Here is a 23,103-nt window from a genome sequence, read left to right as displayed (position 1 = left end):
TGTGTGCTGCATGCATATGAGTGTGTGCATGTGCATGCCTGCATGGGCAGATGCCTGCTGAGGTCATACCAGGACATTGGGGCTTCTCTATCACTCTCTGCCTTATTGTCCTGAGTCCCCCACTGCCACCCCGTGTCTATACCTCCACCCAATGCTGGGGTTCCAGGAACATGTAACCATGCCTGGATTTTTATGAGGGTACTGGTGATTTGAATCAGGTCCTCATACTTGTGCAGAAAGCATTCTTACCCCCACTGAGTGTAGGGAATAATACAGCAGGCACTCAGATTGATTGTCTAGGCCTCCCGGCTACCCTACCCCTCAAACCAGAAGTTTATGTTAGGATGAAAATTCACGGGCAGGCTGCATATGTGTTGATGTCCATCCATCTGGAGGGTCCCTAAATAACAAGCTGATGGGGGAGAGAGAAGCTAGCAGGGAAGCCTTTGTTGCAGGATATGGCCATAGGGGAAGGGAAGAAAGGATACCCTATAAGGAATGAAGATGATGTCTGGGCAAAATTGTGTGCCCAGAGTACTCAGTCAATGAGGAACTGGGGGAGGGACCTGTGTAATAGGGGATAAATTGCTGTAACTGACCCATGTGTATTTTCATGCCAAGACACCCATTTTAAACATTATTTTTTTATTGCTTGGTAATTTATACATGTATAAAATATGTTTTGATCAACTCTACTCCACATTCCCTCCTCTCCAGTTTCTCCCCTATTCACCCCACCACTTTTCCCTCTCAACTTCATGTGTTCATTTTTCAAACCCACTGAGTTCACTTCACTTAGTGCTGTCTGTATGTACATGGATGTGGGACCATCTACTGGAGCGTGGGTAGTCTCTGAGGTGCCAAATCCCTAAAGAAAACTGACTCTCCCTCCCCCAGCAGCCATCAGTTGGCAATAGTTCCTCAGGTGGGGGTGGAATTTCATGAGCCCCTCCTCCATCTGTGCTGAGATTAGAGCTAGCTTGATCTCGTGCAGGTTTGTGCATGCAGTCCCAGCTGCTGTGAGTTCACGTGTGCAATGCCCTTCTCATGTCCTGCAAATACTGTTTCTTTGCAGATGTCTACTACCTTGTATACCAACCTTCCTACTCCCTTCCTCCATGAAACCTGAACCTAGACACCCATTCTTTCAAGACCATCATTAAAAGTCACTTCCACTGCCCTGTTTTGTCTCCACATCCATTCATTTGTGTTTGGGCAGAGACATTTATTATTTACACTGAGGAATAAACCATCACCCCAGACCCTCTCTCAATATTTCTTGGCTCATTTCAATCTGACAGTATGGTAGACCATTTGGTCTAGTTTGCTTTCTGTTGCTGTGATAAACACCACGAGCAAAAGCAACTTGAAAGGAAAGGGTTTATTTCATCTTACACTTCCGGGTCACAGTCCATGACTGAGGGAAGTTAGGAAAGGGGCTCCAGGAAGGAACCTGGAGCAGAGACCATGGAAGAACACTGCTGACTGGCTTGCTCTCAGGCTAATGTTCAGTTACCTTCCATATAAAACCCAGGCCCACCTGCCTAGGGATTTCACCACTGTGGGTTGGGCCTTCCTACATCAATTAGTAATGAAGAAAATACCCACAGGTCAATCTGATGGAGGAAATTCTTCAATTAAGTTTCCCTTCCCCATCACACCATCCTTTGAAAACCAAAAGCTGTACTGAAACTGGAATACTCACCAGCTAAGACCCTGTCCATATCTGCAAGAGTTATATTGTGGTGATGGAACCTACAGTCTTTTAGAAATCTCCAGAAGTGAAGCTTGGTCATTAGAAAGGTATTATCCAGAGTGTGATCACATCCGAGGCCACTGTAGAAGCAGTAGATTCTTCTTAACTCTGTGATGTTCCTTAGCACAGCATATTCTACCTAAACCCAAGGAAGCATATATGGTTGACTTCTTCCTCATGAGAATAAAGTTATGGGGCTGGAGAGATGGTTCAGCAGTCAAGAGTGCTTGCTGCTCCCACAGAAGACCTGCATTCAGTTCCCAACACCCACACTGGGTGACTCACAACCACCTGCAACTCTACCTCTTGGGGATCCAGTGCCTTCTGGTCTCTACAGGCATTGCACTCCCATACACATACCCACCCACAGACACACAAGATACATATAATTTTTTTAAATAATAAAAATAAATCTTAGGAAAAAAAGAACAAAAACTAAAAGACATAGCACCTCTTCTTAAGGCTAAATGATATCAGTGCATATATCTCATATTTCAGTAAGTGTTTTATTTTGTTCAGTCACAACCAATAAAATGTACTTTGGGTGGGACATGCATGCATGTGGGTGGTGCACATGTGTGTTGTCTTCCTGTATGGCTCTGTTCTTTATTTATTAAGATAGGGTCTCCTGCTGAATCCTGCTGATTCTCCTTGCCAACTCCAGCTACTAACTAGTCAGCTTGCCCAGGGGATTCCCTGTCTCTACCTCAAGTGTGCTGAGATTACAAGTGGCTACTACATCTGGCCTAGTTTTACATGGATTCTGGAGCTCTGAATTCCATCCCTAACGGTTGCTATACAAGGACTTTATGCACTGAGTCATATCCCCAGGCCCATAAAATGTAATTTCTGTAAATAATTTTTAAAAATTTAGTGTGTATGTATGTGTGTGATAGGTCATAGTACACATATGGAGGTCATAGGTTAGTTCTTTCCTTTCATCATATGGGTCCTGGAGATCAAACTCAAGTCATTAGGCTTGGCAGCAAGTGCCTTTAGCCACTGAGCCATCTTGTCAGCCCCATGTAACTTCTAACCATAATAACAGGTGATCTGGAAAATGGAATGCCTTTAAAATGCTACATGATAGCATTCTGTCTCTATGATAGCAATAAAAGTCCTGTTGTCTACAGATTGCATAGTAATCGTTCATGAACATATAGACTCATAACTCCTTGACAAAAGAAACCGAATTCAGTGACACATAATAGCAATACATCAATACTAAGTGGCATTTATCCTGGAATCACAGGGTATTTATTTATTTATTTATTTATTTATTTATTCCCATGTGTTGGGATTACGGGCATGAGCCACCATGCCTGGTGCAAAGCTGATTTTGACAATAGAAAAAAAAATCAAAGCAGCTTACCATATTGATAGATTAAAAAAAAAGAAAAACCATAATTTAATATTTATTCATGATAAGTACCTCTAGCAAATTGGGAATAGAAACTCCTTAACCTGAGCAGCAACACATACATAAAATAAACAGGGTGAGCTTGTGAAATGGGCAACACTGACTGCTTTCCTGACCTCCCTCTGCCCTCAGCTCACCTTTTAGTATTTCCTGTCTCCTGAAATTAGCCAGAAGGGTGTTAAATTCATTGCATGGCCCTTACGGATTTTAAAAACTATTATCATTTTAAAATTATGTATATATTTGTGTGTCTGTGTGTGGGTATGTGCATGTGAGTGCAGGTACCAATGGAGCTGGAGTTGCAGGAGGTTGCAAGGTGCTGGGAACTGAACCCAGGTCCTCTGCAAGAGCCACCATCTTTTTAAAATTTTTAAAACTTTCATTTTTTGGTCTTTTTGAGACAGGGTCTCTCTGTAGCCCCAGCTGTCCTGGAACTCACTATGTAGGCCAGGCTGGCCTTGAACTCACAGAGACTGGGATTAAAGGCGTGTGCCATCACACCCGGCAAGAGCTGCCATCTTAACCACTGAGCCATCGGTCTAGCTCCTCATTGCATGAATTTTGTAATTTGAAATCCAGGCCTAAGATTACCAAAAGCTTTTTCTTGACTTCCAAGTCCTCCCTGATCCTCCTTGCTCTGACCTGACAATGAAGTACTTTTGCCCTTCCGACTGGGGGAAAATCCTCCAGCCTGTGCAGATTATCCTTCTCCAAAACCACTTAGTTCATGCCTCACCCTCTCAGACAAAACATTCAACCCAGGAAGAACAGCATTTAGGGTTCTCTGGGAGGCCAAAAGCCTCTTTAGGCAGCTGCACCACACACCTGTTATTCTTGGCATTAACTCTTGCTTTTACTTATTTTTAATTTTTAAAAAGTTTTTATTTTTAGTTTACATATGTGTGTCTGTGTACTTGAGTGTAGCACCTGTAGAGGTCAGAAGAGGGCATGGAATCCCTGGAACTGGAGTTACAGGTGGATGTGAGCTGCCTGACATGGGTACTGGTCACCAAACTTGGGTCCTCTGCAAGAGCAATATGTGCTCCTAACTGCTGAACCATCTCTCCAGCCTTTAAAATTTTTTTTAAAGATTTGTTTTATTTTTTATTTATGTGTATCTGTGTGGGGGTACCCACAGAGGACAGACGGGGAGTTGGATACCTTGGAACTAGAGTTACAAGTGTTTGTGAGCCATCTGATATGGGTGCTGGGATCTAAACTCCAGTCCTCTAGTAGAGCAGTACTATTAACTGCTGAGCCATCTCCTGAGCCCCTAACTCCTGCTTTTTTAGTCACTTCAAGAAATCTTAAGCCCTATCTAATGCATTGCTTTTAGAGCACAACATCGAATTCACTTTCATGAAGCTTAAAAATCTGGCAATGAGCATAAGACCTAGTAAACAGGTATCAATGGAAGAAGAGAGCTGTGGCAAAGGGAGATGGCTTCTAAATAAGAAGATTCCAGAAGGACATTGTTTTTGAATTGTCTGAGAGAATGGAAGACATAAGGGCTCATGGAGAGCAAGTGCCCCCCAAAAAGTTCAGCCTGGGACAGACAGGGTCAGTTATGTGACCTGGAGTGAGGCTGCCATCCCTCTTTCCCCTAGGCCCTTCTAGGTGACAGTGTGCTGACCCCAGGACCTGCCCCCAGAGACTGCTGGGAGGACTCTGGCTTGAAGGCATGTGAGCCAAGCTCCCTGCGCAAAGCACCTGAGCCAGCCATTGTCATCATGTGAGGTCACGGTCAGGAGTTGGGGGCTGATAGGCAGGCTAGAAGGAGTTGATGTCTGATCACACAGAACATATGGGAAAGGCAAGCAACCGGTGATAAAGACAGTGTGAGGGCTTAGAGGGCCAGAGCATACTTACTTGAGCCTGTTGTGGGTGAAACTAGAATAACAGCAGACAATGAATATAAATAACCATGGAAAATGTATAATTGTTGCATGATTATGGAAAGATTATTATATTTGGGGACCCTGGGAGAAAGGTATAGAAACTGCCTTATGATATTTTCAACTTTTTGTAAGTCTAAAGTCACTTCAAAGTGAAAATAAAGGAAAGGGGCTGAGGATGTAGCTCTGTTGATAGAGTGCTTGCCTAGCAGGTACAAAGCCCTAGGTTCCATTGCTAACACCACATAAACTGGGCGTGTTGGCTCATATCTTTAATCCCAGGACTTGGAAAGTGTAGACAGGAGGAGGATCAGGAGTTGAAGGTCATCCTTGACTACACAGCAAGTTCAAGAGCAGCCTGGGCTACATGAAACCTTGTCTTAAAAAATGAACAAATAGAAGCTGGAGAGATGGCTCAATGGTTAAGAGCACTGGCTGCTTTTGCAGAGAATCCAGGTTCAGTTCCCAGCATCTACATGGCAGCTAACAACTGTCTGTAACTCCAGTTTCAGGGGATACAATGCCTTTTTTATGGTGCACTTACATATATCCAGGCAAAATATTCATAAATACAATATAATAAAATAAAAGTTTAAAAAAATGAATTAACAAAAAACTCTGAAGCCCTAAAATCAACTAGCTAAATGACACATTCATATTATAAAATATTATACAGTTCATTAAAAATGCTTAATCCTAAAGGGCAGAATTATAGGATTATTTCCATTTTGTCATATGTTTTAATAATATTTGAATTTTTACAAATATGTGTCCCTTTTGTGATTAGAAAGTATTAAATATTATATGGATGCCAATATATATTGGTAGTGTTGGGGATTGGATCACTGCTAGACCACTGAGTTACATCCTCAGACCCACATATCTTTAAATACATAATTTTATATGACCCATATATCTTTAAAATAATTTGTTATCGTATATATTTGTTTGGTTTTTGAAACAGGGTCTCCCTGTAGCCCCAGCTAACCTAAAACTCATGATGTAGATAAGGTTGGCCTTGATTTCACAGAGACCTGCTTGCCTGTGCCTTCTCAGTGCTGGGGTTAGAGGCATGCATGAGGAAGTCAGATCCCCTGCAACTGGAGTCATAGATGGTTGTTAGCTGCACTGTGGGTGCTGGGAACTGAACCCAGGTTTTCTGCAAGAACAGCCAGTGCTCTTAACTGTTAAGCCATCTCTTCAGCCCCCAATCCACATATCTTGACATACAGTCCCAAACTGAAAAATGAATGAAACACATAGTACATACATAAAAATACAGAGAGATGGGAGAGGGAGAAAGCAACATAAACAATATGACCCCTTCTTTCTTGGTAAATTAATATATGTTAACCAAAAAATTACACTGCAGGAAACCATTTAATGGCACTGAATAGCTATCATTAAATTCTACATGAAAACAGATATTCCATTTTAAAAATGACTACAGCTTCACGTTTGTGCAAAGTGAAGATGGGACACATAGCTACAAGGTTTTTGTCTGGGCCAAGGTTTCCACAAGCAACATGAGCTCCTTTTGGAATTAGAGAAAGCTGGGAAGGTTCCTGTTTCTAACAAGAACCTGGCAGCAGAATGTTCCTGGGAGCCTCATGTACAGAGTTGGAGCTGGATATGATGGTGTGTACCTATAACTCCAGGGCCCAGACCGAGGCAGGAGGATCATACAATCGAGGACAAGCTTAGGCTATAACAGCAAGAACCTATCTCAAAAACAAAACAAAATACAGTGCTGACCTTGGAATGAAAAACAGGAAGATGGGGATGGGGACAGTTGTCCCTTTTGTGGGCCACAGAAACTGGTCAGATGCCATGGGGCAAAGATGGAATGTGGAGGGACGGGCAATTTCAGCAGTGAACAGTATCTTCCATAGAATTTCATGGGAGAAACAGCAACTTCCAGTCAAAGTAGGGGCCATGGTACCAAAATGTCAACTGGTAGCTATGACTTACTAGATGCGAATCAAATGAGGACAAAATTATTTGTATTTTTTGTAAAGATTTTAAAACAATGTATGTGTATGTGTGTGTGCCTGAATGTATATATGTGCACCATGTGAGTGCAGGTGCCAGCAGAGGCCAGAAGAAGGCATCAAATACCCTGGAGCTGGAGTCACAGGCAATTGTGAGCTACCTGATGTGGGTGCTAGGAACCAAACCTGGGTCCTCTACAAAAGCCGCAAATGTGCTTAACCACCAAGCCATCTCTTCAGGACCAATTTTCTCTGTTTCTAAGTTTAAAAATATTTGGGTTTTTTTTTTTTTTGGCTCTTTATTTTGAAACAGAGGCTCACTATGTAGCCCAGGAGGGCCTTGAATTCATGATCCTTCTGCCTCAGCCTCCTGAATTACAGGTGTGTACAACAATACACATTGGGTTTCTAGATTCCTAAGAGCTCCAAGTTCTTTTGAACCCTAGCAGTCCATAGTAACACACCAGAATTAGAGTTTCCATGAATGGGAAGTGACCACTGCCTTGGTCCTCAGTTGGCTCTGACTGCACAGGCAACCCCTCTGGGTTCTGAGGCCCTGGGTAACCTCACTGAGTCCCACTTCTGGGCTTCGGTTCTCTTACAACGTCTACTCACTTCAGATTGAGATGAACTGGATAAAACATCCACCCGGCACATAGACAACATAGAGTGCCTAAATTATAAATTCACAACAGTACAAGAGGTTTTTACCTGCTTCTTTTCTTCTTCTTGGGTTTCATCAGGGTACATGTTCAGCAACACATTTAGGTCCAGTTCAATACTCGATCCCAACACGGAATGACTTATGCTGCCATCAAGCTTTCGAAGAATCTCTAATGAATGAAGCAAACACAGGGTAATTGTGAAAAGCAACAGTAAATTTTTCTAATGTGGGGCTGGAGAGAGGGCTCAGTGGTAAAGAGTGCTTGTTTTGTGCTAGACAGTTTCAGTTGTCAACTTGACACACCTGCGTAGAGGGAACCTCAACTGAGAAATTGCCTCCATTGGCCTGTGGGCTTGTCTGTGAGACATTTTATTGATTTTTGAGTGATATGGGAAGGCCCAACCCACTGTGAGTGGTGCCACTCCTGGGCAGGTGGTCCAGGGTTATATAAGAAAGCAGGCTGAGCACAGGCCTGGGGAGCAAACCAGTAAGCAGTGTTCCTCCATGGTCTCTGCTTCAGTTTCTGTTTCCAGCCTTGAATTCTTGTCCTGGCTTCCCTCAAGGATGGACTGTATTTTGGAAGTGTAAGATGAAATGAACCCTTTCCTCTCCCAAGTTGCTTTTGGTCAGTGTTTTAAAACAGCAATAGAAAGTAACTAGGACATCGCTCTTTAAGAGGAGCTGACTTTGATTCTCAGCACCCATGTTGGATGATTTATAACTGCCTATAAACCCAGCTCCACAGGATATGGCTCCATCGTCTAGCTTCTGAGAGTACTAGCACACACACACACACACACACACACACACACACACACAAACACACACAAATAAAAATAAAACAAAGCTTTAATTTTTTTGAATTTATTTATTTATTTTTATTTTATGTGTATGAGTGTTATACCTGCATGTGTATAAGTGCACCTGTGTTGTGCAGTACCTGTGGAGGACAGAAGAGGGTGATGGATCCCCTGGAACTAGAGTTACAGATGGTTGTTAGCCCCCATGTCGCTGCTAGAATTTGAACCCAAGTCTTCTGCAAGAGCAGTCAGTGCTCTTAACTACTGAGCCATCTCTCCAGCCCCCCCCAAATTAAAACAAACCTTCAAAAACATTCTTCTAATGTCATGTCATAATGATTTTGTTAGCCAAAACATGATAGAGTTGTATTATTTGACAGCCAGGCATTGTGGTGAGGCTTATAATAACAGCTGTTCCAGAGGCCGAGGCAGTGAGGGACAAGTTCAAGGCCAGCCTACGTGATAGAATGAATTTTTAAATTATTTATTTATTTTTATTTTATATGTATAGGTCTTTTGCCTGCATGTATGTAAGTGCGTCTATACATGTAATGCCTGAATAGGTCAGAGAGGGTGTCACATTCCCTGGAACTGGAGTTAAAGATGGTATTAGCCACCATGTGGGTGCTGTGAACTGAACCCTAGTCCTCTACAAGAGCAGCTAGTGGTCTTAATTGCTTAGCCATCTCTCCAGTCCCTCCAAAATGAGTTTAAGGCCATCCTGGGCAGCTTAGACCCTATATCAAAATTAAAAATTAAGGTTCAGTGAGAAGGCTCAGTTGGTAAAGGCACCTGCCACCAAAGTTAATGGTTTGAGTTCAGTTCCTGAGATCAACATGGTGGAAGGAGAACCAACTCCAGAAAATTGTCCTCTGATCTGTACATACACACACACACACACACACACACACACACACACACACACACAATTAATCAGTTAATTACTGTAATTAAAATTTTTAATTAAAGCCAGGTGTGGTGGTGCATGCCTTTAATCCCAGCATTCGGGAGGCAGAGGCAGGCGGATCTCTGTGAGTTCAAGGCCAGCCTGGTCTACGTAGTGAGTTCCAGGACAGCTGGGGCTACAAGGAGACCCTGTCTCAAAAAGACCAAAAAAATTTTTTTAATTAAAAAGAGATGGGCCAGTCTTTCTTTTTCTTTTAATTAAAACTTTTTAATTTTTAGACAGGGTTTCCCTATAGCTCCAGCTGGCCTGGAACTCGCTATGTAGACCAGGCTGGCCTCAGTCCCTTTGTAAAAGATAATAATAATGAAGGTTGCTATATAGCTAAATGGTGAAGCACTTGTAGTACCCACAGTACTGAAAAAATAAGTATTCAATAGTTGAATACTGATCTGGGAATGTAATTCAGCTGGTAGAGTGCTTGTCTAGCATGCATGAATCCCTGGGTTCAATCACCAGCACTGCATAAAACTTGGCATCATGGGGGATGGAGAGGTGGCTCAGAGGTTAGGAGCACTGTCTGCTCTTGTAGAAAACCCGCTTGTAGATCCCAGCAACCACATAGTGGTTAGCATCCACCCTTAACTCCAGTTTCAGGGGCTCTGACACCCTCTTCTGACCTCCACAGTCACAAGCACACATATGGTGCATTTACATACATGCGGGCAAAACGCTCGTACACATGAAAAAACAAAACAAAACTGGGCATTGTGGCAAACACCTGTCATCCTAGAACTCAGAAAGTGGAGGCAGGAGGAAGTTCAGGGGCATCCTCCTCTGCTATACAGTGAGTTCAATGCCAGCCTGCTTCAAAAAAACCTAAACAAACAAAAATCCCAACCAGCCAAACAAAAACTTAAAGAGTTGCTCACAGGAAGCTTTTGTTTTCTGAAGCATCAGGTGTATTTTCCTGAGTGGAAACCATGAATAATGGATTATTTTGTTTTTTTTCTGATAGGTGAAGTCTCCCTACCAGCACTGATGGAAGATCCCCAAGGCTGCCTGCTCCTTTGGGAGCCATCTGACTGATGGTCCAGATTACATGTGAAATCCATCTCATTGTCCAGGAATTGTACTATGTGATCATTGGAAAACAGACCTTCATATACACGCCCATTCTTGAAAGTTAATCTGCCCTGCAGGTAGGAAAACCATATTTTGCAGTTTGGAAAAGTTTCCTTGGAGGAACATTGATAAATGTACATCAATAGCTTTTTCAAGGGTTTGGAGGTTTTTTGTTTTGAAATGATGTACTTAGTCCATAAAGAATCTGCCCCCGTCAGGTCTCATATCCTCTCTCCTCCTCTTCCTCCTCCTCTTCCTCCTCCTCCTCCTCCTCTTCCTCTTTCTCTTCCTTTCCCCCTCTCCCTTTTCCTCCTCCCCTTCCTCCTCCTCCCCTTCCTCCTCCTCCCTTTCCTCCTCCTCCCCTTCCTCCCCCTCCCTTTTTTCTTTTTCTTTTCCTCTTTCTTCTCCTCTCCCTCCTCCCCTTCTCCTTCCTCTTCCTTTTCCTTCTCCTCCTTTGTCTTCCTCCTCTTAACTTCCTTCTCCACCTCCTCCTTTTCTCCTCCTCTTTTCTTCCTTCTTTTCTTCCTCTTCCTCCTCCCCCTTCCTCTTTCTCTTTTCCTGTCCTCTTTCCCCAATCTCTCCTCTACCCTATAAACTCTCCCCAAATTTAATTACCTCTAGGTCACATAATGGAGCTTATTAACCAGAGATTAATAAGTTCTCTTATTAATTAACTCTTCTGTGATTAACCAGAAGAGTTCCCATCCCAGTAGGGACTCCCCTGCTATTTGGCAAACCCAAGTTAATAGGTATTGACTCTGACGTGGGTAAATGACCCTGTTCAGCTCTGTGAAATGAAAGGCATTTGTGCAGAGCTCTGGGAAAATAGTTTCTTTTGCTCTTCTTAGTGGGGCATGTAGATGTGAAGCTGGAACCCCAGCAGCTATTTTGTAATAATGGGAAAGGGGCAACACCAGGGTGAAGCTATAATAATGGGAGATATGGGCAGAGAAGAGAAATCCTGACATCGCTGAGTCAATGGATCAAACCAGTCAAAAACCCACATTATTATTATACATCAAAGACTAAGCTAGATTGTTACTTGCAATGGAACCAACACCATTGCATATATGCAGATACATACACATATCATATATATTCACTTAACAAAAACTAACTTCTAAATATCTAGGAAATAGATAATATGCTGAAAATACTTTTCAAATTCATGTATTTACCTAACAAAACAGTAAGTTATCTATGCAAAAAGGATCAGATACCACCCACCTTTTATTGTATTTCAACAGCTATACTCACCTTGCCATGCTTTTTATTGGAAACCCATTCTCCCTCATACATTGCTCCACTGGCATAGTAAAACTTCCCATCTCCTTGGCGGTACCCATTTACAAACTCCCCTATGTATTCATTTCTCAATGGATACTGGGAGTTTGGGATTCTCTTTAGGAACCAAGTGTGTGTTCCAAAGCCATTCTGAAAAGAAAGTACATTATTAACATAATATTCCTCGAAATATTCCCTCCTTTTACCTGAATTCATATTATATTAAGGCAAACACACTGATAATTTGAAGGGGCAGAGCACACAAACTTAGAGCCACAGATTGAGTCCAGTCTCAGCTTAGCTGATTACTGACTCATCTTTTGACCTATGTCAAATGATTTAAGCCCTTTAGGTTCTTCAACTATAAAATGGAAATACCACCCACCTAGTAGGTTGGATATAAAGATCAAAGATATATGAGACTGTTACAGAAGACTAAATAATAAAACTTCAATTGAAAAGTATAGCTGAGCCAGGCATGGCACACCTTCAGCCCCAGCACTCAGGAGGCAGAGGCAGGGGAATCTCTTTAAGATTGAGGCCAGGATGGTCTACATAGTGAGTTCCAGGCTAGCTGAGGCTACAGGGAGATGCTGTCTTAAAAAAATGGATACCTGAGACTAATAAATTGTAACTCAAGTTTTATCTTAGTTTCTTTTCTCATACTGCAATAAAATATCCTGACAAAAGCAATTTAGGGAAGAATGGGTTTATTCTGGCTCAGTTTCTGGTTACAGTCCATCACTGAAGTCACATCATCAGGAGCCTGAGACCGCAGAGGCCCAACTCCTAGGTGATTCTACATTTTGTCAAGTTGACAATTAATATTAACCATCACACATTTCTTAACAGTGCTTAAGTGTCGGATTACCACACAGTATTATTCCAGATAGCTGAGTGCAGCACCCACCTCTGGCTGTGACTTGTGTGACGGGCAGGTGCCTACCTGGATTCCTTTTTCCCAGTGACCAGTGTATTCCTCATTAGTTGTCAGCCACCTCATTCTGCCTTCCCCATGGCGCATATTGTTTTCCCACTGACCTTCGTATATGTTTCCAGATTTGTAGCTGGGACCAAAGAAATAAATGAGAAACATTGGTACACACACACACACACACACACACACACACACACACACACAATTTGCCTTTAGGATTCTTAAGCTTACCCTCTCAATTCCTATTGGGAAATTCAACCCAGGACCCAAGACACTGTTCCCAATATTGAAACTCAATGGGTAGGGAGGCACAAGGTGGGAAAAAATATTCTTGTTAGGGAACAAAATAATTCCCCCTTGTTAAACTTCATTATTTTTAAAGGATTCATTTATTTTTAAAGTGTATGTGTTTGTGTCTAAATCTATGTATGTGTACCATGTACATGCAAGTGCCTCCAAGAGGCCAGAAGAAGGCATCAGTCCCTTACAACTGGAGTTACAGCTCATTGTGAGTTGCCCAATGTGGGTGCTGGGAACTAAACCTGGGTCCTTTGCAAGAGCAGCAAGTACTCTTAACCATGGAGTCACCTCTCCAGCCCATCTCTTCATTTTTTAATAAATGGGTAAGAGCAAGGTTTTTATATCTTTTAGGAACAATTCTGATTTTATTATGATTAATATTTTGCCATTAAATTTTGTGTGTATATGTCATTGTGTATGTATATGGCGTGTGCATGCAGTGTGCGTGCATGCATGTAGAGATTCGAGTTTGACGTCGTGTCTTTATTTCATTATTTTATTTTATTTTATTTTTGTCTTTTTGAGACAGGGTCTCCCTGTAGCCCCAGCTGTCCTGGAACTCACTATGTAGACCAGGCTGGCCTGGAACTCACAAAGATCCACCTACCTCTGCCTCCCAAGTGCTGGGATTAAAGGCGTGCGCTACCACACCCGGGTATTTATTTTTTGAGACAGGGTCTTTTACTGAACCTGAAGCTCATCAGTTCAGCTAGCCTGACTGGCCAATGAACTTTAGCCATCCTCTTGTCTTAGCCCCCCCCACCCCCACCCCAGTTCTGGGGTTATAGACACATGCTGCCATGTTCAGCTTTTTACGTGAGCACTGGAAATTTGAACTCAGGTTGTCATTTGTTCACTGCAGGCACTTTACTTTCCACTACCCAGTCCACTACCAAATATTTTAATCCTTAAAAACATTACTCTGGGGCTGGAGAGATGGTTCAGTGGTTAGGAGCCCTGCCTATTATTTCAGAAGACCCAGGTTCAGCTTCCAGCACTCACATGGTGGCCCACAATCACCTGTAACTCTAGTTCAATGGGGTTTGATGCCCTTTTCTGTGGGCACTGCATGCACATGGTGCATAGACATACATGCAGGCAACACTCATAAACCAAAGTCAAATATTTTTTAAAATTATAAAAATACAAAGGACAAGGAAGGTAGCGTCTACTTATAACAAAGTAAAACATACAGTTTAATGTGGTGTTTTCCTAAATTTTCAAAGAATATTTTCATTACTCTGCTGGATAGCTTTAGTTGTCAACTTGACACACCTGGATGGAGGGAGCCTCAGTTGGGGAACTGCCTCCATTGGACTGGCCTGTGGCCATGTCTGTGGGGTATTACTTTTTGTTTTTAAGTGACATGGGAGGGTCCAGCCCACTGTGGGCAGTGCCACCCATGGGTAGGTTATTGTATAAGAAAGCAGGCTAAGCATGGGCCAGGGAGCAAGCCAGTAAGCAGTGTCCTCCATGACCTGTGCTCCAGCTCCTGCTTCCAGGTTCCTGCCCTGAGTTCCTACCTTGGGCTCCCTGAAGAATTATGACCCCGGAGATGTAAGCCATATAAACTCTTTCCTCCCCAGGTTGATATTGGTCAGAGTATTTTGTTACAGCAATGGAGAAACAAACTAGAACAATGGAGAAAATTACCAGGAGTAATTCTTTTTTGTCTTTTGAGACAGATAGGGTCTCCTTATAGCCACAGTTGGTCTAGAACTTGCTATGTAGACCAGGCTGACCTCAATCTCACAGAGATTCTCCTGCCTCTGCCTTCCAAATGCTGGGAATAAAGGAGTGCATCACCACACCCAGATAAATTTTTTATGTGGTATGAGTGTTTTACTTACATGTATGTAAGTGTACCCATGTCATGCCGTGGCCATGGAGGTCAGAAGAGTATGCCAGATCCCCTAGCTACCATGTGGGTGCTGGGAACTGAACCCAGGCCCTCTACAAGAGCAGTAGTGCCATCTCTCCAGCCCCTAGGAATAATTTAAATACTCCACTTTACTTGGACAGAAAGTGTTCTCTGTCATCTCTTCATGTTCTTTTTAGCCTGAGTGAGAATTAAGTGGGTCCGTGAACACCTTTACATCTCCGTCCAGATGTGGAAGCTGTTAACACCTACCGTCTTACTCCCCAGCCAGTTTTGATGTTGTATACCCAGTCTCCCTCATACCAAGAGGTACCCTCTTGGTTGTAATAGATGGAACCCTAAAACAAAACAAATAATATTTTTTTCAAAATATCAAGCCTTGTGACAAATCCTCTTTTAAAGATAAGACACACAAATTTAAGAATTATAAACTATGCAGAAGTCAATGTCATACTTATCAAGACACATTATCCATGGAGCTTCAGTTTTGCAATCCAAGAAAAGGGAAAAGTGGGCTGGGAAGATGGCTCAGTGGGAAAAGCACTTGTCATGTAAGTGTTAGGACCTGAGTTTGGATCCCCACCTAAAAGCCAGGTACAGCAGTGAGAGCATTTGTAATCCTAGCACTCCTATGGGGAGATGGTGGCAGAAGCTGGGGAATCCTGGGAGTTCATAGGCTAAATACACTGGCTTTCGCAGGAATAAACATGAGAGACCCTGCCTCAAACAGGTAGAAGATGAAGACAGACAGACACTCAAGGTTCTCCTCTGGCCTCTACATGCACACTGAGGTGCATGCGTACTTGCACTCACATATGTATGCATGCATAAACACCCAGACTTTAGAAACACATGGGGAGCTGGAGAGATGGCTCAGTGGTTAAGAGCACTGGCTGTTCTTGCAGAGGACCCAGGTTCAATTCTCAGCACCCACATGGCAGCTAACAATTGTCTGTAATTCCAGTTCCAAGGGATTCAATATCCTCTTCTGACCTTCTCAGGCATTGCATGACATGGGTGCACTTACATACATGCAGGCAATACACTCATACACATAAAATAAAAGTAATAAATAAAATATTTTTAAAAAATAAAAAACACATGGTACCCCTTTAATATGTACAATTTTCATGTGCCAGTTTAAAGCATATGTTTAAAAATAAGTTATAATTGGGGGCTGGGTTGATGGTTTACTAGGTTAAAGTGTTTGCCATGAAGTGTGAGGACCTGAGTTTGAATGTCCAGAACCACATAAAAAGCTGGATACAGTAGTGTGAGCACCTGCAATCCTAGCACTCCAATGAGAGATGGGAGATGGAGACGGAAGAATTCTCGGAAGCATATGGACCAAGTATTGTGGTGTACAGAATGGAAAAGCAACAAACTGAAAGGTGAGGACACCCAAGGTGGCCTGTGACTTCCACATGCACACTATGGTATGCTTATACTGACATTAACACACACAGACGTGCACATGCACATGTATACACACATGCACACACAAAGAACAGGGTAAAGCATGTACACCAAGGAAGGACAACACATCACAAACAACCACTATGTGTGTTAGTCAGACGTCTCATCCTCTGTGAGAAAAGCGCCCTCAGAGTCAGTTGAGGGATTCTTTATCTTCTTTCATGGTTTCAGAGACCTCAGTCCATAGTCTTTGGTTCTGTTCATTCTAGGCCAGTGATGAGGCAGGGCATCACTGCAGTAGGATTATGTGGCAGAAGCTGCTCATCTGGTGGCAAACAGGAAGTAGAGAGAGGCAGGAAGGGACCTGGGACAAGATATCCCACAAACACCAACTCCTAGCAACATTCTTCCTCTAGCTTGGTCCCACTTCTTAGTGGGGTGTCCAACTTTTTGACTTTGAGACCTGATATTGCCATCTATAAATGTGTTGGGCCTCATTCATAGCTGCCCTGGGACGCATAGGACCCACAGATCACAGGTTGATCATGCCTGTTTTCAGAAACTCCCTGAACAGGACCATTGGCTAGGGGGTCGGTCCATACATGAGTGTGTGAGGAACATCTTGTATTCAGGCCAACATTCTCCTTAATAAAAAAAGTGTCCCAGGAAGGCATGGAACAGATAAAGAAGTCTTAAGATGGGGTGTGGTGGCTCACACCTATAATCCCAGCACTTTGGAGGTTGAGGCAGGAGAATCACCACAAGTTGGAGGCCAACCTGGGGTACATGCTTAGTTCCTGGCTAGCCTGAACTATAGGGAGACAGCTTGTCTTAAAAAAAGAAAGAAGGAAAGAAAAAAGCTTGGCGTGGTGATATATTCTTTTAATTCTAGCACTTGGGAAACTGAGGCCCATAGATCTCTATGAGATCAAGGCCAGCACGGCCTGCATAGCAAGGTCCAGACCAGCTGGGGCTATAGGGAGACCCTGTCTTAAAAAAATACTGAGGGCCTCAAAGATAGCTCAGCAGAGTAAAGGCTCTTGACTCCAAGTCTTATGACCCGAGTTCTACGCCTGGAACTGACATGGTGGAAAGAAAGGACTCCCATAAAGTGTCCTCTCAAATTGATGGAAATAACTCAGATATCCATCAACAGATGAATAGACAAATTATAGTATATACTTACAGTGAAGTGTCTAAGAGGTAAACCCATTGAAACAGAAAGAAAATTAGTGATTGCTGGGGACATGGAGCAGGATGGATGGGAAGTAACTTCATGATGGGTATGGGTTTTAACTTGGGGTACTGAAGGCTTCGAGACCCAGTAGTGATTATACAATGCTGTGAATGGTTAATCTTATGTCGTGTGCACATTCACTATGGGTGGGACTCTATCATGGGGACGCCTCACTCACCTTCCCATGCCTCTTGCCGTGACACCAGTGGCCAATGTAGGACACAGACTGCGTGCTGCACTTGAACATACCAAATCCGTTCCTCAAGCCATTGCGCACTTCTCCTTCATAGGTGCTGCCATCTGGCCATGTGTACACACCGTGGTTCGTAGGGATGTTCTTCACAAAGTCCCCCTGAGGCAAAATGTCACCTCAGGGTGACAAGAGCAGGCAGGGGGAGGGGGCAGATTCTGTACCCAGGGGCTGTTTGTAGTCTCTGACCACTGATATTGACCCTGGCTCTTCTTTGGTAGCCGTGGGCCTGCCCTTCACTTCCTCGCTCTTCCTTCTCCATGTTTCCCACCCTCTCTCACCCAGTCCCTGCACGGGGTGGAACTCTAGCAGAATGAAATTTCAGAAAGGATGCACTCACACAAAACTCCAAGTAGCAAACTGGTGACCTGGTAATGTGGCTGCCCAACCTTAACTTTAGTATTGTCAGGACCCACCACATAGGATGTCAATCTGCTGCTTCCTGAATGAGCTGTGCCATTAGCCAGGTACTGATCATCTGTATGAAACCTTCTTTCTCCCCACAGTTTATCAAAATGTTCTGTTTATGTGTCTGTCAACAGCCCACCCCATGGGCATATTCTGGAAAACCCACTCTGTGTCTGCAGAGTGAGCAGCTCACAGTGAAGCACACCATGGTCAGAGGATAGCAGATGGTTTTGCTGGTACTGCTGGTGGTGGTACTGGGGAATGAACCTAGGACTCCCACTTGCTAAGCATATGCTCTGCCCAGATTCCAAGAATCTGAACTTACTAGATGTCACAAGTCAGCCAAGGAAAGAGGACAGTACCACCTACTCTGACCACTGGCCCAATGGCAGATGGTGCCACTTGGTTTGACCTGTCTGAGGATGCCTCTGCAAGAGTCAAAATCTTATCCATGGACCCTCTTCACTGGGCTGATTTAGGGGCCTCTGTGCCTGAAAAGGAGGATGCCCAAGTCCCAGAGAGTTTCTAGGGACAGTGAAGCAGAAAGACCTGCCTGGCAAAATTACCATTTGGGCATCAGAAACCTTGACGCTGGTCATAGGTTAGAATGCAAATTGTTGCATGGAAATGGGGTTCCCCAAGAAAGGCTGGCCTAAAACATTGTTGGGGTGGGATCCCAATCCCTCCATGCACTTCTCCATGTCCCAATGCCCAGCTGCCCATGATTTGTCCTTGCCAGGCTGCCATTTGAATACACACATTACATGCACATGTTTCAAATGTCTTCATCACCATTTCTAAACACCATGGCATTAGTGGCTCTGCAGTGGAGATTTTTAGAACAGCATTTTGGGGCACTCCCATGCTTTGTGGATGGGAGTTGAAACTGGCCCAGATTCTTGATGGGAAAATCTGTTCTCACAATCAGTTTAAAAATACCCGCTTCCTCTCAGCCCAGTGGCCCAGATGGGCTATGTGAAATCTCCATAACAGTCAGTAAAAATAGACAGATTTGCAAGGATGGCTATGGATTAATTGCTAAAAAAATTAAATAAAATAAAGGAATGAAAGAGAATGTATAATTAACTGCATTTATAAAAAGCAGGAAGGATTAAGCACATATCTGGTGAGCTGCATATATAGAGATCATACAAAGACCACTGAACCACATGAGTGTGTGTTGTATACACACAGAATACCTCGAGAGTGAAAACAAAACCAGCCACAATGATTCCCGGCCACCTCATGCAGTTGCCAAATTACTCCATTAAACACATGAGTCAGCCACTGTATCCTTCAGTTCTGGGCTAACTTATCTTTTTTTTATTTGTTTTTATTTTTCTGGAATAGGTTCTCACTATGTAGCCCCATGGTGGCCTGAAACTTGAGATCCTCCTGCCTCAGCTTCCCAAATACTGTAATAACAGGTACATGCCACCAGTTCTGGCTATGCTAACTTACTTTTATAAAAATAACATATCTATCCCAGCACTCAGGAAGCAGAGGCAGGCAGATCTCTGTGAGTTCAAGGTCAGCCTGGTCTACAGGGAGATCATGTCTCAAAAAGAAAAAAAAATATATCTAGAGGGCTGGAGAGAGGCCTTAACAGTTATGAGAGCTTACTGCTCTTTCAGAGAATCCTGGTTCGGTTCCCAGCAGGTGGCTCACAGCTGCTTGTCACTCCAGCTCTAGGGATCCAAAGCCCTCTTCTGACCTCTGTGGGTACTTTACTCATGTACACATACATGCAGACACACACACACACATATAATTTAAAAAATAAAAATAAAATCTAAGAAAAAAATAGTGCATCTCACTGTAAGGAATTTACCATTAAATTTCATAATGAATGGTTGAGAACTGTAACTCATGACAATGCTTTACCTCATATTTCATTCCATCAGCCCAAATATATGTCCCTTGTCCATGCATGAGTCCTTCTGAAAACATACCCTACAAAAGAAACAACAGTGAACCCTTAGATGGAAGCTGTGGATGTTAAGCACTTGCTGTCTAGGACTTAGTCACAGGCTGGAACCCTGTCTGCCCTTTAAGCTGCAGCAACGTACTGGCTTCCTAACAGCAGCAGCAGCAGCAGCAGCTCTGAGCCTGTACCACATAGTGATAAATCCTGATCTATAAATTATCCAAGGGGCTGGAGCGATGGCTCAGTGGTTAGAGCACTGGCTGCTCTTGCAGAGGACCTGGGTTTAATTCCCAGAACCCACATGGTGGCCATCTGTAACTCCAGTTCCAGGGAATATGACGCCCTCTTCTGGTCTCTGTGGGCACTGCATGCATGTGATGCACTTATAAGCAAAACACTTATACACATAAAATTAAAAAATAATAAATAAAAATATACAAAGTGATCGTAGGAGGGGTCCGAAACTACCCTAAAACTAATAGATGACTACAGTCATCTTCTCCTAAGTTACTAGAAATCTTCTGAACTATAGTTCAAAATAATTCTAATACTTCTGATTTTATGTTCAATCTTTCAGGATTTGGGGCTAGAGATACAGTTCAGTGGTAGAATGCAAGCTTAGCATGTACAAGGCCCTGAGCTGCATCCCCAGCATCCTTCAAATAAACAAAACAACAGAATACCAAAATAAAACAAATAACAAAACCCTCTAAGGGTGGGTTTTTTGTTTTTGTTTTTTTTTTGTCTTTTTCAGACAGTGTCTCCCTGTAGCCCCAGCTGTCCTGGAACTCACTATGTAGACCAGGCTGGCCTAGAACTCACAGAGATCCACCTGCCTCTGCCTCCTGAGTGCTGGGATTAAAGGCGTGCACCACCACACCCCGCTGGGTGTTTTTTTTTTTTTTTAACAAATTACTTAAACTAGATAGATCCAATAAAACTATTATCTGAATATCAGACATATCACATTTATAAATTTTATGCTTCATTTTCTCTTACTAGAAATTATCAGTATGTATGTGCACATGGGTGTGTACTGATATACACGCACAGACACAGTATATATGTCACTATCACTATCCGTTACTATCCCTGGGGGTTTGGTTCCAGGGACACCCTCCCTCCCAATGGCTACCAAATTCTCTGAATACTTAAGTCCCTCATATAAATGAATGGAGTTTTTTTTGTTTGTTTGTTTTGCTTTTTTACTCTAAAATGGTATGGCACAGGGCTGGAGATGTGGGTCCGTTGATAGAGTCCCTGTCTATCTTGCACGAAGCCCTGGGCTTGATCCCCAGCAATGCGCAAACTCGGTATAGTGGTGGGTGCCTCTAATCCCAGTGCTCAAGAGGTGCAGAAGGATGCCTGCAATCCAGTGCAGGAGGATCAGAAGTTCAAGGTCATCTTTGCCTATATAAAATGGTATAAACATCCTCCCACTTTATTTATTTATTTCTCTCTTGGGTTCTGGGAATCAAAGTCAGAACATCATGTATGTCAAGAACAAATTCTACCATTGAGTTAAAGCCCAGTCCCTCTTCTAATACAATACAGATTCTGTATACATAGTTGTTGTACCGTATCATTTAGGAAATAATTTTTCCTGAGCATTAAAAAATTAGGTGTGCATTTGTGAGCATGGTGTTTGTGTGTCTGGTGTATGCAAATGTGTATGTGTATACATGCATGCACAGAGGTAGGAGGAAGACATGGGTGTGCTGCTTTATCTTGGTCCATCTTATTCCTATGAGTCAGGGTCTTTCATTGAACCTGAAGCTAGTCAAGGCTTGCAGCCAGCAAGCCCCAGTGATCCTCCTATCTCTGCCCCCTACAGTGCTGGGGTGACAGGTGCACTTGTGGTCACTCCCAGTTTATTGTGAGGGTGCTAGGACTGAAACTCAGGTCATCTCCCCAGTCCTCCTGAGTATTTTTATTTTATGTGTATGAGTTTTTCACCTGTATGTATGTAAGTGCACTCATGCTGTGGGATGCCCAAGGCCAGAAGAGAGCATTAGATCTCCTGGAACTGGAGTTAAGGACAGTTAGCCACCACGTGGGTACTGGAAACCAAACATGGGTCCTCTGTGAGAACAGCCAGTGCTTTTTTAACCAGTAAGCCATCTCCCCAGTCCTCCTAACATTCTCAATCTATGCTTGGCTGAGTCTGTGGATATGGAGACCACAGATGTAGGGAGTTGATTGTAGCATTAATTTACATTTAGAGTATCTATGAGAAATGTGTTAAGTCACAAATCTTAACATACCTGCATGCCTAAGCAATGATAAAAGCACATCTAGGTCTTACTTACAATCATTTAGTCAGAAGTAGAATGAGAAATGGGGGAACCAGATGGCTACGGACATGGTACCTCAGTTCTGTGGTTCTTGGACACATTGTGAATGAAAGCCACTTGGAGACCAGTTCAAGCTCAGATAGCTGGGCCCACCTTAGGGTTCCCATTCATCAGCAGCTCTGGGCTGGGACCCAAGAATGTGCATTCCTAAAACATTCTCAGGTGGTACATATAGGGCTGGCCTCAGGGATCATACTTTGAGAACTACAGCCTTAGCTAACTTCAGCATTGTGGAATTGAAGCAGGTAAACGTGGACTCACCACAGATAGGGCTGACACTCGAGCACTGGGCAGCTGCGCAGCAACTTTCACACTGCAAGCAGACTGACCCTAGCTTAGTATTGTGTGTGTGTGTGTGTGTGTGTGTGTGTGTGTAAGCCAGAAGTTGACTTGAGTGTCTCTTTTAGTTACTCTCCACATTATTTTTTGAGACAGGGTGTCCTGGTTTGTTTCTTCATTGCTGTGACAAGTTGACACTAAAGCTATCCAGCACACAGGGTAAAGAGAACAAAAGGCTATATGGGGGCAATTTATGTTTAGACAAGATGGTGCTTAT

The 23,103-nt window shown here is 43.1% G+C and overlaps 1 protein-coding gene across 3 annotated transcripts in view; it reads right to left on the bottom strand.

Annotated features, from left to right (window-relative positions):
- LOC103726449 (radial spoke head 10 homolog B) overlaps positions 1 to 23,103 on the bottom strand; it is a 64,347-nt gene that overhangs the window by 31,392 nt on the left and 9,852 nt on the right. For all 3 annotated transcript variants that reach the window (XM_029559139.1, XM_029559137.1, XM_029559138.1), the window contains exons 4-11: positions 20,151 to 20,219; positions 17,787 to 17,960; positions 15,208 to 15,293; positions 12,786 to 12,906; positions 11,813 to 11,989; positions 10,464 to 10,626; positions 7,774 to 7,895; positions 1,706 to 1,895 (exon numbers count right to left, since the gene is read on the bottom strand). In XM_029559139.1, the coding sequence (XP_029414999.1) occupies positions 1,706 to 1,895; positions 7,774 to 7,895; positions 10,464 to 10,626; positions 11,813 to 11,989; positions 12,786 to 12,906; positions 15,208 to 15,293; positions 17,787 to 17,960; positions 20,151 to 20,219 (1,102 nt within the window). The remainder of the gene's footprint in view (positions 1 to 1,705; positions 1,896 to 7,773; positions 7,896 to 10,463; positions 10,627 to 11,812; positions 11,990 to 12,785; positions 12,907 to 15,207; positions 15,294 to 17,786; positions 17,961 to 20,150; positions 20,220 to 23,103) is intronic.

The sequence above is a fragment of the Nannospalax galili genome, unplaced genomic scaffold, assembly GCF_000622305.1.
Source record: "Nannospalax galili isolate Female #2095 unplaced genomic scaffold, S.galili_v1.0 scaffold809, whole genome shotgun sequence".
In the NCBI taxonomy this organism is placed as follows: Eukaryota; Metazoa; Chordata; class Mammalia; order Rodentia; family Spalacidae; genus Nannospalax; species Nannospalax galili.
Note: the sequence above shows the minus strand (reverse complement) of the source record. Positions and strands in the feature narration are given on the sequence as shown.